Source organism: Centrocercus urophasianus, unplaced genomic scaffold (genome assembly GCF_019232065.1).
Source record: "Centrocercus urophasianus isolate 14NV4802_14NV808 unplaced genomic scaffold, USGS_Curo_1.0 seq_18, whole genome shotgun sequence".
Lineage (NCBI taxonomy): Eukaryota > Metazoa > Chordata > Aves > Galliformes > Phasianidae > Centrocercus > Centrocercus urophasianus.
This window is the reverse complement of record NW_024884733.1, coordinates 265,750-281,424: the sequence shown is the minus strand read 5'-3', so window position 1 is coordinate 281,424 and position 15,675 is coordinate 265,750. Positions and strand designations below refer to the sequence as shown.

At 42.3% G+C, this 15,675-nt stretch overlaps 1 protein-coding gene across 1 annotated transcript in view; it reads right to left on the bottom strand.

Moving 5' to 3' along the window:
* HMCN1 (hemicentin 1) overlaps nucleotides 1-15,675 on the bottom strand; it is a 183,958-nt gene that overhangs the window by 110,283 nt on the left and 58,000 nt on the right. Inside the window, exons 10-12 of the mRNA XM_042819403.1 lie at nucleotides 15,397-15,518; nucleotides 8,664-8,939; nucleotides 307-448 (exon numbers count right to left, since the gene is read on the bottom strand). Coding sequence (XP_042675337.1) covers nucleotides 307-448; nucleotides 8,664-8,939; nucleotides 15,397-15,518 — 540 coding nt within the window. The remainder of the gene's footprint in view (nucleotides 1-306; nucleotides 449-8,663; nucleotides 8,940-15,396; nucleotides 15,519-15,675) is intronic.

Below are 15,675 nucleotides of genomic sequence, written 5' to 3'. Positions count from 1 at the left end.
GATACTGCTGTCTTTATCTTATTACTAGTTGTAGTAGTATTTCTGCCAGAGGATACCAACGCATGTTGTAAAGAACACTGAGTTTAATCCTGTAGAAAACTTCTAAAGAAAGTAATCATAGTATTTCTATTTTATTGATAATTGAAATCATAGAGTTATAAGGACAAAGGTCAAAGTACTTTTTTTCCAAAGCTCACACGCTCCTGTGAAAGAAAGAGAATATTTTGGCATTCTTCAAAACTTCTTACTCACACAGGAGGCACAAATAAAAAAAGGAAAAGGAGAAAGCAAAGCTATAGTCCTTACCTGTTTGAACCAATTATAAACATTTCATTGTGTGTCCATACTACTGTTGGCTTTGGATAACCTGTAGTAGAACACCTGATAGACACTTCAGAGCCTTCTGTAAAAGTCTGATCCTTAGGTGAAATGACAATCTTCGGTGGTTCTATTAAAAGAAATGAAAAATAGAAATTAAAATGATGCGGTTTGTAAGCACTTACACATTATAACCACCACTTTATCTCTGATGAAGGTGATCATCATTGTTCTCCTATAGCTGCCTCCACTAAATTCAAATAATGAGCATCCGACATACATGAATTATATCAGAAGGCCAATTACTGCATTAAAACATGATCAATCTGGTAACAACACTTTTGTTGAAGCCTCTTCTACTTAGAGCACTATTCAAAGAGTTTCCATTTCTTGAATTAGCAATCCTATTTCAGAACTTATTTTCTTCTTTTTCTCTACCACAGCATACCAGCTCTTCCACATAAAACATACAAGCCTTTATAAAATAGTTCAGGATTCGGGCTACGGGGGTCACATGAATTCTCATGCTGCCAGTTTTCTTTGCTCTGAGATGCATACACTGGATCTCCCAGATGAGAGCATGAACCCACCCAGAACTAAACAGAGTCATCAACATCAATGTCAGAAAGAAGTAAGAATGGATTTCAGCTGCATTTTCACAAAAAGAGAGACTCATGAGCATCACAGAATTCATCCACTTATATCCTTGGACTGATTTTTTTCAAGTGGTCAAGGACCACTAAAACAGTTTCCTGTGACAACTGACATTTTCTTCTACAGTATTTACCATTTTGCCTTCTTATAGTGACAAGAAAAAGTTCCACACCACCCAATATATGAAAAACTAGCAATTCATAGCAGCAACTGCTGCTCCACTGCCTGACAGCAACAGGGCTTGAGGGAATGGCATGGAGCTGCATCAGGGGAAGGTCAGGCTGTGGGTTAAGAAGAGTTTCTGCCCCAGAGGGTGGTGGGCATAGAACAGGCTCTCCAGCGCAATGGGCACAGCCCAGAAATGCCAGAGCTCAAGCAGCTACCAATTTTTTTTACCTGGAGCAATTAATAGTATGCTCCTTTGCGTTATCGTTGCTGGAAGGAAGATTTTTCTCCAAGTTTATGGTGGAACGCAGTTGCTAAAAAGGTGCCAACACAAACATACTGTTGGGACCCCACGGGGAGGCAGGGCCTATCTACTGCTTCCCCCAGCTGCAGAGTGGAATGCTGTGCCCAGGGGTGACAGGAAGCAGATTCTGAGTGCTGTGTGCTTCAGCAACTTATAAGGACATGGTATTGCAACAGAGATTGGAAAACCATCTTCCTCCCCTCAGCCTCAACGCTCTTACTGAGAGGGGATTAGTGCCTATCACTGATGGAAGAACTGAGATAATGAGAAAGTAAATGATTTTCAAATGCTCAAACTTCAAATCCAGGGTAAAAAAGAGTAGAAGATCTCATCACTTTGTACATGTAAGGGGTTACGTGCAAAGTAGTACTTTACATTTTAAGTAGTACACGGTTGGGAAGCAGAGACAGGCAAGCCTAAGGATATTATATCACCCATTGAAACACACTGCTGACTTTAAGACCCTTGTGTTTTTGTAGGTCAAATGAGTAACACGCAGTAATTGACTTGCACTGTAACTGCATACGTGCACTTAATAGCACTGTCCTCCATGATCACAGCACAGACTGAGTGGTCCTGCAATGCATCTCAATGAATCTGAAAGCAAGTCTCCCAAGGAACACAAAAGTAGTTTTAAAGCATGAGAGGTAACGTTAGCATACAAGTCATGTCCGTGTTTTTATTCAACCATTTTAGTACATTTTTATTTGAATTATTTGCAGTATGTTTTCTGCTTTGAACTTCATGAATATTATCTCAGGAAAATTCATTCACAAGGTTAAGCACACAGACCCTCCCCTTTCAAGAGAATGTTGCTGCTGTTCTGAGGAAGTGTTTTGTTGCACTGTGTCACTTAGTAGCCTGGGGGAAGCAGGATTCAAATGCCAGGACTCCTGAATATGGTTTCAGTCATTAATTGAATGTGCAAGTGTGCAGAAGGTCCTGCAGCCTTTGTAAAAACACATGTAAAACCACACAGTTACACTGCCAAAGAAGAGAATGTTAAATAATAAACAGCAAATAATTTACACACAGAGTTGTAAAACAAAACACAGATGCAGTTATATTGTCCCTTTCTTATATTCATAGCCAGCAACCTACAGTTTCATTTTTGTTAGAGGGAGGGGACCCTGCAGGAATGGCACCAGAGGAGGACAGAGCCACAGCTTCCTAGGTGCTGGGATTACATCCAGACATGAAGGGCAGGTAAAGGTAAAAAGTGCGTGCAACTTAGAGGACTGTCTTCAAGTAATTGATTATGTGTACAGAGTTCTCAGCTATTTTTGATTCACTGTAAATCCTACCATGGGACAACATGCTCTAGTTTTAGGGAAGGTCTGCGCTTATGCTGATACTAGGAAACTGCTTCAAATGGTCAAATCATCCACCGTGCTTTGACAATAAATCACTGTCAATGTAGTATTGTTGTGGCACAAGAACTATCAGAAACTGAAAGAAGGTGGAAGTAACATTTATCAAAGACAGTGGATGACACTTCTGAAGAGAACAAAGGTCAGCGAGGAGACTTCAGTATCTGAAGCATTCATGTTGGTAAACTTCCTTGGCCTTAATGTTCATTTAGATCACTATAAGCAGTTAAACTTAACATAAAAAAGGACAGCAAATACTTCTTTTTTTTTTTTTTTTTTTTTTTTAATTCAATATAAGTAGCTGAGTTGTTGGGTTTGTTTGTTTTTAAATGCTTTTTTAATGCTTTCATTAGCAAAAATTCCAGTTGTTCACTGGGCACATAATGTAACAATACTGAATAAGAGCAACTATTTAAATGTACCTAGATGAATCATCATGCAAGAATGCAATCACCCTAGAAGCCTGCATACACTTGCTGCAAGTTCCCCCTCCCTACCTCCTCACCTCCCCCCCAAAAAAAGTTTGATTTCATCCTCAGAGTTTTATGAAACCAGATTCTGGCTAAGAACAGATGGAGTACCTTCCATGGGTCCAAGCTGTTCCCTAGTGGTTCCTGTCAGTTTCAACCCATTCTCACTCAAGTTGAACTGATCTCCGTGCACTTCCAACTGTCAAGATACTCAGGGAGCCGATGTTTATCACAAAGCTCTATTTCTAGTTATACAGGAACTGTAGTTTTGGTGTGAAAAGTTAAATTTCCTCAGATTCTGGAGTTCTGTATGACCACAGTTATGTCAACAAGTTCTTGTGCAACTCCAAGTTTTATAGACATACCTTAGTCTTTCCAGGTGGGGCTGTGTAAACCTCAAACTTTCTATATTTTGTTACTTAAGAGTACTGGCAAGGCAGAGGGGGATACAAAAACTACCATAAAGTCCTTTTTGGCAAGGCCATGCTCTATCTTTTCATCCCCCAGTTTGCATTGGTAGTGAAGGTTGCCTCAAGCTAGGTGCAAAACCTTGCATTCAGCTTTGTTGAACATCAGGAGGTTCACCTGGGCCCACTGCTCAAGCCTGTCTAAGTCCTTCTGAATGGCATCCCACTCCTTGGGTGTGCTGACCACATCAAATAGCTTGGTGTCATCTGCAAACTTGCCAAAGGTGCACTCAATCCTGCTGTTGATGTCACTGATGAAGATATTAAAGAGTCAGTCCCAGTACTGACCCCTCGGGGATGCCACTCATCTCTGATCTCTACCCAGACACAGCCACTGACCATCACTCTGTGGCTTCAGTCCTGCAGCCAGTTCTTCATCCATTGAAGTCTACCCATGAAATCCACATCTTCCCAATTTGGAGAGAAGGATGTTCTGGGTGACTGTGTCAAAGGCCTTACTGAAGTCCAGACAGATGACACCAGTGGCTCTTCCCTTGTTTATTGATGCAGTTTGTTGAAGTTCTCCTGCTATGTACAGTCTAAACATAAAAAAAAAAAACTTAGAATATCACTTATTTAGATGAATTTGTGATAAATGATCCAGAAGACATAGAAATTGGAGAGAGATTTTTTGCTAGATGAAAAAGCCTTATTTGTCCTACCTCTGTAGCGCACAGGATAAATCCCAGGGGATTTTAACAAAATAAACTCTGGAACAATAACTTCAGGCTAGCTCAAAACCAGACTTTTAGCAATCACAGGCCAATAGTGCGAACACTCTTCCCCACCAGCTCTGTGAAGACAGATAAACTCCTAAGAGGCGCAGCAGTGGGAAGAAGGCAAACTCAGGGACCTACTGATTTTCTGGAGTTGTAGAGAACTCCAGAGTGGCTGCTCAGGCACCACCTGACCCTTTGCAGGTCGTTCACTGCAGAGTGAGTTATGGAATGGCTTGGGTTGGAAGGGACTCCAAGGATCATCAAGTTCCAACACCCCCAGCCATAGGCAGGACCACCAACCTCCAGAACTGGTACTATACCAGATTCCCAGGGCCCCATCCGATCTGGACTTGAACACCTCCAGGGACGGAGCAGCTACAACCTTTCTAGGTAGTCTGTTCCTCACCACTGTCTCTGTAAAGAACTTCCCGCTGATATCCAACCTAAGCCTTCCCTCTTTGAGCTGAAAACCTTTCCCCCTTGATCCTATCACCATCTGCCCCTGTAAAAGGTTGATTCCTCTCCTGTTTATAATCCCCTTTTAAATAATGGAAGGCTGCAATCAGGTCTCCTTGCAGCTTTCTCTTCTCCAGGCTGAACAAGCCCAGCTCCCTCTTCTTCCTCCTTCTCTATTACTGCTTTTCAGAGAAAAGACTTCAGAAAATTCAGGCAACAGAGCATGGAGTTAAAGATGAAGCAATTTGCCTTTTATCCATACGGGTGGTGTCCTGCCCAAGATTCCTCTTTCCTGATTCCAAATGTACACAGCTTCATAAGCACAGACATGCTGAAGTTCTCTTGTGCTCATTCAGTTCTGCTTTCTCCTCCTGGTCTGAGATGCATCTGAGAATTACCAGGGCATTGGCTGGGCCAAGTCACATATGCATATAATGATTATTTTTTAAATCTTGCTCTAAAGGCTATTAGTCGGCTTACAAGTGCATCTGTCTGTTCCTTTAAGTACACAACACTCCTACGCTTTGTAGATTTGATGAGCATACCACTTGATGGATAAGAAATCAGCTGAAAGGCCACAGACAGAGGGTGGTCATCAATGGCTCTGTGTCCAGGTGAAGCCAGTAATGAGCAGCATCCTCTGGGTGTCTGTCTTGGGACCGGTGCTCTTTAACATCTTTATCAGTGACATCAATGACAGAATCGAGTGCACCCTCAGCAATTGCTGACGACACCAAGCTGAGTGGTGCGGTTGACACGGTGGAAGGAAGGGATGCCATTCAGAGGGACCTTGACAGACTTGGAAGGTGGGCCCAGATGAACCTAATGATGTTCAACATGGCAAAGTGCAAGGTTTTGCACTTGGTCTGGAGGAATGCCAGGCATCCATACAGACTGAAAGGAGTGGTCCTTGAGAGCAGCCCTGTGGAGAAGGACCTGGGGGTCCTGATGGATGAAAAGCTTAACATGAGCTGGCAGTGTGCCCTTGCGGTTAGGAAGGACAATGGTATCCTGTGCTCCATCAGAAGAGGGGTGGCCACCAGGGACTGGGAGGTGATCGTCCCTCTACTCTGCTCTTGTGAGGCTCCACCTGCAATACTGTGTCCAGGTCTGGAGCTCCCAAAACAGGAAGGACAAAGAGCTGTTGGAGAGGGTCCAGAGGAGAGCCACAAAAATGATCAGGGGACTGGAGCACCTCCCCTACAAAGACAGGCTCAGGGAGCTGGACTTGTTCAGCCTGGAGAAAAGGCGGCTGTGGGAAATTCAAATGTGCAGCAGCTAGCACTGCAGTGTCTCAAAGGCACCCCATAAGACTGATGCTCAAAGATGCTTCACTTTTGTTCAACGTACCACCACAAACAAACTTCTCCCCAACAGTAGCATGGCCAAAAGCCTTACAAGTTTCCGTACATAACTGTTGTAAAAGCAAAAGATATCTGCAACTGTCTACTCTTACTCTTTCACACCAGAAAACATGCAAAATCAAAACTGCCAATAGAATGGCATTTATCACTTGTATTTCAGGGATCTGAGTTTTAATCACATATTTGAAATTACTCACAAAATCAATCTCCTCGTTATTCAGGCTTTTTCTATTGTAAAAGCTTACATTCCTCAAAATCAAAGATGATGTAAGTAAAAACATCAAGAATTAAACATCAAGCTATCAAAACAAAACAGTGTATTAATTCAATCCTACAAGTATGCATACAGGAAACAAATATTTCATCTATAAACTGGAAAGAGAAAGGTTACATGGACATGAAACATTCCTCATCACTGAGGAATACATCCCCAGAATGTATCACTGGAAAGATAATGTGATGATTAAAGTTTCACACTCCTGGTCAAGCTACAGCCTCACATGGCTGCAGCATACTCCTGATAAACCATTTTCAGCTTGCAAGAGCAGAGAATGCCCTTACAAATTCTTTTATATTCCCATATAAATCAAGTTGTTCAGAGGACTTGAACAATTTGCACTATGCTGCCACCACAAAACGTCCAAAATTCAAAGTTAGGCAGAACACTGACTCAGCATCAGTGCAGTCCTAACAAGCTCAGACTACGCTCTAAAACAGCAACCAGTGATTTTTCAGCCTGCTCTGGGCAGCAGGCTGCCATTCAACAAAAAAGCACAACTTTTTAACACAGTCTTCACTTTGTTGTGCTTGGTGTTAGTGAAGAACAATTAATGGGTAATGTTGGACAGGTAATTGGGGAAAAAAAGGCAAGTTTAATTAAAGTTTTGGTCTGTCTTTGTACAGCAGCACAACTAAAAGGTAAATAAAAATAAATCAGATTAATATTCCCTTTCAGGAGCATTATCAGACTAGAAACCTTCAAAACAAACATTTACTACAACCCATGTGAGTACATAGAGAAAACACTAGGTTATTTTTAGAGCTAAATTTGTTCTCTGCCTTAACTCCTATTCCAGAAAGAAAAAGGAGGGTGAAAGCAACATTTATTCCCTTTTAATCCAAAATTCAGAGATCTGTGCTGGATCTGTCCCAACAACAAATGGATTCACTATAAATTTAATGACATTCAGAATTACTTGTAATTACATCAAGTATGAATCTATCTCAATTTATTAATAAGACTGTACTTTTCATTCTTAAGAAGGAAGAAATTGCAACCTTTAAGGCTTCTTTTTCTTATGTTAAGCCACTCTTTACTCTTCTGCTGCCAAATATAGATCATTACTGTGAACACTGCTCCAGATCCTAACAAGCAGGGAGAGTTATTCATGACACAGTTAATTGCACATCAGAATAGCTCCAAGAATTTGAAGGAAATAATTTGGTTCAAGCAAAATAAAGTAACAGTAGCACATACAATCATCCTGACACCATCCACCTTCTGCATGCAGCCATTTAAGAGACATTTAGTCATTTATCAAGACAGCCAAAAGCTAAAAATACAGGACAGGGTGGTTTTCTAAAACATTCTGCAGTTCTCTTTTCTTTGTATGCAGTGAGTAGATGCTAATATGCAAAGATTCCACACAACCACTTCCACACAACCAAGGCAATAATGAACAAATCTGGAGTACTTCCAATTTCTATAATTGTTGCCTCCAAGGGAAATTACTGTATTTTTGTGTCATTTTTTAGAATTTTTTTCCTGATGAAAAGCAACAGCGTGGACCCACAGCTTGCTTGGTGTCTCAACCCATGCCATCTTTTTCAGTCCTGTCAAATTTTCGGAGCTCTTACAAAACCAACCTCCTTGTAAAGTTCTGATTAGTTCTTAGCTTGTACAGAATTACCTGAGACAGATAAAACAATACAAAAAGACACTTAGAAGTACTATTCCATTATAAAGAGATATAAATACTAGAGAAGAACACAAACTCTTAGCAGTTTAACTACCTGTGTGTGTACACAAACAAGAACAAGATCTGTGTGCAACTCTCCCTCCATACTTTAGGAGATACTAACAACAGAGATATCTCAGGATCCAGTCAGCTCTACAGCAAACTTGGATCAGGAACCACTGAAGTACCAAACCATGTTTCACCAAGGCACATACCACAAGACAGTCTCCCAAAGAACACTAGTGCTCGTTGGTGGCTCACACCAGTATTTTAAATCAAGGAAGAGCTACATTACTTTCTACTAGTCTCTAAGTGGTTTCATAAACAAACATAAAATGCAGAAGTTACTACAAGAGAAACTCAGAATAAAGATAAAGTAAGTTAAAAACACGTCAGAATGTACTTAACATACAGTTACCTTGTACTATAAGGAAGACAGACGCCATGGCAGAGCCATCCTTGTTAGAAGCTATGCAGTTGTACTTCCCAGCATCTGTGAACTGTACTGCTTTCACTTCTAAAGATAGATTGCTCATCACCCTCATCCGTAGGGGCTCCTGGAGCCTCACATCCCTGCCATTTCTCTGCCAGGTAAGATTGTAACGCATGGTGCTTACAACCAGGCAGGTCAGGATGGCTCCTTCCCTAAGGATAGCTGTGACATTGTTAGGAACCTGAATCACAGGTGGAGGCTCTGCATAAAAAGAACAGAATAAAGAACAAAATAAAGAGAGAAAAGATTTAGAAACTTCTGAATCATTTGTGGACTCTCAATAAGTAACTTCAAGCATACCACAGAATACAAAAATTACAATACTGTTTTAATATTGAGTTTCATATTGTATTACTGAAGCCATAAAACAGAGAACCCAGGTCAGTTTACTCATTCCCCAGTGCTAAGTTATCTGACAGATGACAAGAACACACATGATTCACATGGAATAACTATGATATAGAATTATAGAATCATTCAGGTTGGAAAGATCACTAATATCATCTACTCCAACCATCAACCCTTGCATATGATGACCATTCTAGATCACATCACCCAGAGCAACATCTACCTGCTTCTTTAAAACCTCCAGGGATGGTGACTCCACCACTTCCCTGGGCAGCCAACATCTCACCACTCTTTCTGAGTGTTTTCTTAATATCCAACATGAGTCTCCCTTGGCACAACTTAAAGCCATTCCCTCTAATCCTATCACTGACTATCTAACAAAAGAGGCCAATCCCCACCTCACCACAACCTCCTTTCAGGTACTTGTAGAATGTCTTCTGCAAGCTCCCCTTTCTCCAGACTTCACAATCTCAGTTCTCTGAGTCGCTCTCCATAAGACTTGTGCTCCAGACCCCTCACCAGCATTGCTGCCTTTCTCTAAACACACTCTAGGGCCTCAGCATCTTTCTTGTAGCGGGGGGCCCAAAAGTGAGCACAGTACTTGAAGTGCAGCCTCACCAGTGCAAATTGTAGGAGTACAGTACTTCTCTAGTCCTGCTGACTATGCTATTTCTGATAAAAGCCAGAATGCCACTGGCCTTCTTGGCCACCAGGGCATACTGCTGGCTATGTTCAGCCAGCTACCAACTAACATCCCCAGATTCTTTTCCTCTGCACAATCTTTCAGTCACTCTGCCCCAAGGCCATAGCGATGCGCAGGGATTTTGTAATTGAAATGCAGGACTTGACACCTGGTCTTGTTGAAGCTCATCCCCACTGGCCTCAGCCCAGTGATCCAGTCTGTCCAGATCCCTCCATAGGGCCTTCCTACCCTCAGACAGATCAGCACTTCATCCCAGCTCCATGTCGTCTGCAAACTTAATGACGATGCATTCAATTCCCTCTTCCAAAACATCAGTAAGGATATTAAACAGGATGAGCCCCAATATTGACCCCTATGGAACATCACTAGTGACTGGTCAACAGCTGGATCTAACTCCATTCACCACCTCTCTCTGGACCAGAATCAAATATCACATATATGAGAGAGGATATAGTTCTGCTCTTTGACCTAATATTGCACCAGGATAAGCCAACATGAGATTGCAGCCCCACAGCAGATGACAGCAGCAGGTCTCTAAGTCTGATCTATGACTGGAGCATGACCACAAAAGATAGAATCCAGGTTACACTTTAGTTTTTTTTTATTTTTTAAACAGGTGTGCATATTAGAGAGGGAAAATAAATAAAAATGTTGCTAGCATGGTCTTCTAATGGAGACAATGAATTCAAGTAATCAGCTGCTGCAAGAAATCACCATTATGTTCCTCACCTGATGGTTTCTTGGGGGTGCATGAAGGGAGCACATTTTTTTGCCTTCAAGTCCATCTGATTGAAGACTGTATCAAATAAGACAAAGAGAAGGAGAGGCAGGGCAGTAAGCACAGTGCAGACACAGCTCTGAGAGATGAGCAATATCAGGCAGTAATAAACAGGCATGCTAACTGATGGGCTATTAAGAGGCCAGGGGCATCATTTCAAAGAGGAACCAACCTGGACTTGGCAACTAAAACCAAGGCAAACCAGGGTTGAAGGGTGGGAAGAGGTGGGGAAAGAGTGCAACAGCAGTGTATAAAATGGTGAAGGAATGTGCAGCAGAAGTGAGTCTGGAAAAAATGCAGGAATAGACAAAAAGATACAGAAGGGGTCTGTCACGTATGGAGTATCAGTAGCCAGCATGCTTGCCTTATGCAGCCCTGCACGCGATCACTGAGCTTGCCCTATCTTCTCACCAAATCTTCATTCTGTGGCCTCACTCTCTCTCCCACACAGGTGTTGCAAGGGCTCACTGTTGCTGGAGCAAGTGCAAACAGGCTGGGTGCCAGCTCCAGGAGTCTGAGTAGGGTACAGGCATCCTCAGCCTGTGACACCAGCTGCTGGGGAGACTGAGCAAACCATGCCAACTGCTCGAGCAGGTAAGGGTCCCAGCTACAAGCTGCTGGAGCAGGAACTGTGCATGTCCCAAAAGCCTGCTACTGGCAGGGCCCAGAGCAAGCAGAGGGCTCATTACCAGTGGCTGGAGCAGAGCTGCAGGTCATGGGTACATGCCCACCACCAGGCACAGGGAGGTCAGAACAGGGGGAGAGCCAGCATCTTCCCCAAGTCAGGTGTGCAACAGGCAGGTTTGCTAGCCAGCTTCAGGGAAGGGGCATGGGGTGGACAGAGGAGCAGTGGTAGTACTTCAGAGATATTTAAGCGTCACATACCTGTGACCAGAGAGCGCTATGTACTCCACTAATGAGCTTCAGCCCCTACCAGCAGCAGGAGCAACATGGCTGCTATGCGTGACACAAGGCCCACACAGCAGCTCTGCTGCAGTGCCTTGTGGCCATGCTAAGGGTCTCTGAGCACCTGCAATATGCGCACAGCAGGCTAGGCCCTGCAGCTGGCACAACATTGCTCAGCACTTTCCAGGCACTTTTTCTTCCAATCTGTAATACATATATTATGTTTTAATTTCCACTATTTGTTATTGTTTGCTTTCTGCTTTACTGATCTGTATATTTTTAGTCATGGAAGGATGCAGCTGCACTAACTTTATACTGGAATTTAGTTTTGAAACCATAAATGCTAAAAATAGGAGCTCTTGTTTTGATCTTGTTTTGATCCTGCTTGAGATATAGCTGATAAAGGAGAAAAGAAAAATCTCAATGCTATAGAATGCATACATTCCACATATATTTATGGAATGCATGAAGTGTTACACTGTAAAAATCAGATATATTATATATATAAATTCTATTTGTTTTGTTTTTCTTCCCAAACTAGTTCTTACAAAGAAAAATCTGCAATGAATAATGTTCTGACCGAGGTGCTTACGGAAATAAATAGCTATAAGAGCAAGACCAAGCCTTTATCAATGCACAGCAAAAAGTGATTTATCCTAAGTAAAGCAAGCCTAAGAGAAAAGAAAACATATCTGTATTTTCTAAGGGTGAAAGACACACCTCAACTCAGAGCCAACAATAACTTTTCCTCACTAAAGTCTCTTGTAGGGTCTCAAGCAAGGTTCACAAGCCTTCAGCTAGCTCACGGCACGCTAATGAACCCCTCATACACTGCACTCTGGTGTGCAGCTCTGCTTCCGAACACATACAGTCCCTAGCAGCCACACTCTTATTACCAATACAGCGTATGTTAACAAATGCAGAGGAGAACTGCTTGAGATTTGCTTATTGAAACTGGAGTTTCACTCTTGCACTTTAGGGGCTTGAGGGGGTTTTGGGGAAGAAAAGACAAATGTTTCACACAGGAACATCCACAAGTACGCTACTGAAAGAAACTCAGAAAAATAAGAGAAAAACAGATTAAAAACCCTATCTTTTGGCTGTCAGTCCATATCTTTTAACACACAACAGCCTCTTACAACAAAATTGTGCGCTGCAATCCCCTGGTCGAGCTCTTAAGCCAGGTGCTCTGACTATAGGGAGTTTAGTTTATGTGTCTGCAGAAGTTAACAAGCCATTTGACATTAAGATTTAACACTGGTGAGAAAGACAAACTTGAGTGTTTGCTTTTCCTGAAAACAGAAAGTACTGACGCAGTTCCAGTACCTTTCACCCAGCAGCTGGCAAAACTGATAATCTGTGATGTGCTGTCTGTCATCTGGGCAAACTAAGGAAACTTGAGAAGGTTGTCTGCATAAAGAAGTTTCAGATAGTTTTATTTAAAATATTTGCGTACAAGGCTTTCAAAAGTATCTCCCTCACGTTACTCCTCTGACACTCAAGAGAGCTAATTGCTTGTGTTTGCAGTGTGTCACCTGCAAATGGATCTCACAGTGCTTTGTAAATGAGATGACGCCCCAGTCATACCCCCTTGATTCTCAATGCTACCAGCATCACAAGAGAAGAGATAGGATTCTCTTTCATTCATTTCCCTCTGTTAGAGAATGGCTGAAACTTCCTGACCAACAGTTCTTATGCACACAACTTCTGAGCCAGAATATAACAGCTGCCTGTACTCTAAAATATGGGTTGAAACAAGAAAATGACAATATCCTGTTCACTAGAAGAATTTCATTAGATAAATAATGAACTAGTGCTCAGCTAGGACTCAAATAAGTACTGATGTTACTGTTCTATTCTACTTGAGTACTTTGTGTGATTAAAAGGATGTTCCTCTTCTCAGATCTAGATATAAGAGGGCTGTTTCTCTACAAACTTTCCCTTGCACGGAATCAATGATGTCAGGCTGGGTTTTTTCCCCCCCCCATGTTCTCATTCTGCATTTCTGGAAAAAAAAAAAACAAGGTGAAGGGAAATACAGGTCACTACTTTCAGCTACTGAAAGGGTTGTTTTAGAGAAAACAATCTGAGTCTTCTTGGAACACAGAAGTTAAGAGTCCACGGTTGTAATATTCAGCATGGGAAGCTACAGCTAGACTGTTAAGCATTTTTCAAGTGAGGGCAATTAACTACTGAAAAGCTGCCCAAAGAGCTTGACTAGTGGCCTTGGCGACATCCCCTGCTTGACTAGACAAGTCCCTTGGGAATGTGATCAAGCTTGGAAGCCAACTCTGCTATGAGCTGAGAGTAAAGTAGTTAATGTGCAAAGGTCTCTCCAACCTAAATGGTTTTGTGGTTCCACAACTCTGGATAGCTAACCTCAATTAGTTAATGCAGGAGAAAAAAGAAAGACACTCCACATTTCAAACGCTTACAGAAAAGCTTAGGGGTGAATTCAAGCTGTCATTACAAGCTTTAACTAGCCTCATTGCCACTTGGGCTCTGTTCCAGCGTCTTCTCTATTCAAGGGCAATAATTTACCCTTCCACATAGAATCACGAAATTGTTTCAGCTGGGAGGGATCCCTAAAGGACATATAGTACAACTCCCCTGAAATGAACATGGACATCTACAGCTAGATCAGGTTGCACAGAGCCTGGTCCAGGCCTCTCCACGGACAAGGCATTCACCACCCCTATGGGCAACATCAGTCTCACTATGAAAGACTTTTTCCTTATACCCAAATTAAATCTCCCCTCTTCACGTTTGAAACCATTTCACCTTGTACTGTTCACAACAGATCCTGCTGAAGAGCCTGTCCCCTTCCTTCTCATAGCTTACCTTCTCATAGCTTCACCTAGATACTGAAGGGCTGCTCTCAGGTTCTTCTCTTCTCCAGGCTGAAAAGCACCAGCTCTCTCAGCCTGTCCTCACAGGGATGGTGTTTCATCCCTTGGGTCATTCTTGTCCTTCCTCTGGACACACTCAAACGGGTCCACGTCTCTCCTATACTGAGGACTCCAAATCTGGACGCAGTATCCCAGGTGAGGTCTCACCAGCATGGGGTAGAGGGGCAGGATTATCTTCCACCACATGCTGGCCGTGCTTCTTTTGATGTGGCCAGGATACAGTTGGTTTTCTGGGCTGTGAGAGCTGCTGGCTCATGCCTAAGTTCCTATCCACTGATAGCCCCAGTTCTTATTTGGCAGGGCTGTGCTCCATCCTTACATCTCCCAGCCTGTACTGAGAGTGGGAGTTGTCACGACCTAAGTCCAAGACCTTGCATTTGGATTTTTTGAACCTCCTGGCTCAAGCCTAAGTCTCTCTGGATAACATCCTGTCCCTCAGGCATCCCTTAGTGTCATTTGCAAACTTGCTGAGCATGCACTTGATCCCACTGTCAATGTCATTGATGAAGATATTAAAGATCATCTGCTCCAATACTAACCCCTGAGAGACACCACTGGTCACTGATCTCCATCTGGACATCGAGCCATTGACTGGCACTCTCTGGATACAACCTCTCAACCAGTTTCTTGTCCATCCAACAGACCACTGATCAAATCCACATCTTTCTAATTTGGAAAGAAGGATATTGTGGGGGACCCATGTCAAAGGCCTTACTGAAGCCTGGATAAGTAACATCAGTGGCCCTTTCTTCACCCATTAACTTAATTATGCCATCATAAAAGACCGAACAAGCAAGAACAGTTGCTACAAAGCAAATCCCATGTTAATACTCAAAATTAGTTTCTGCTTAAAATTCAACAAACTTATGTACATGAGCAGGAAAAGAACATGCTTCCACTTTGAAGTATTTTAAATAATATCTTTTTATTGTCACCAAGTGCTATTTCTCACCGTTAAATATTTCAGCACAATGAATTAAATCATATTTAAATACAGAATGAACTAGTGCCCACCTGATACATCCAGAAAAGTCTGTGCACGACCAATTCCTGCAGCACTGGTTGCAATACATTCATAGAAACCTTCATCAGACAAGGAGACTTGGTTGATATCCCAGCTCATGCTTGATGATTCTCTAGAGAGAGAAAAAGGTATATTCATTAAACTTCTGAGGGAATCGAGAACATGGTTTCCTGACTGCAGGCATAGGTTTTCACATTAAGAGGAAAAACAGATCCTCTACTGAATTAAACTAGATCTAGCTTTATGGATTTTATTTAAAGATGAATATT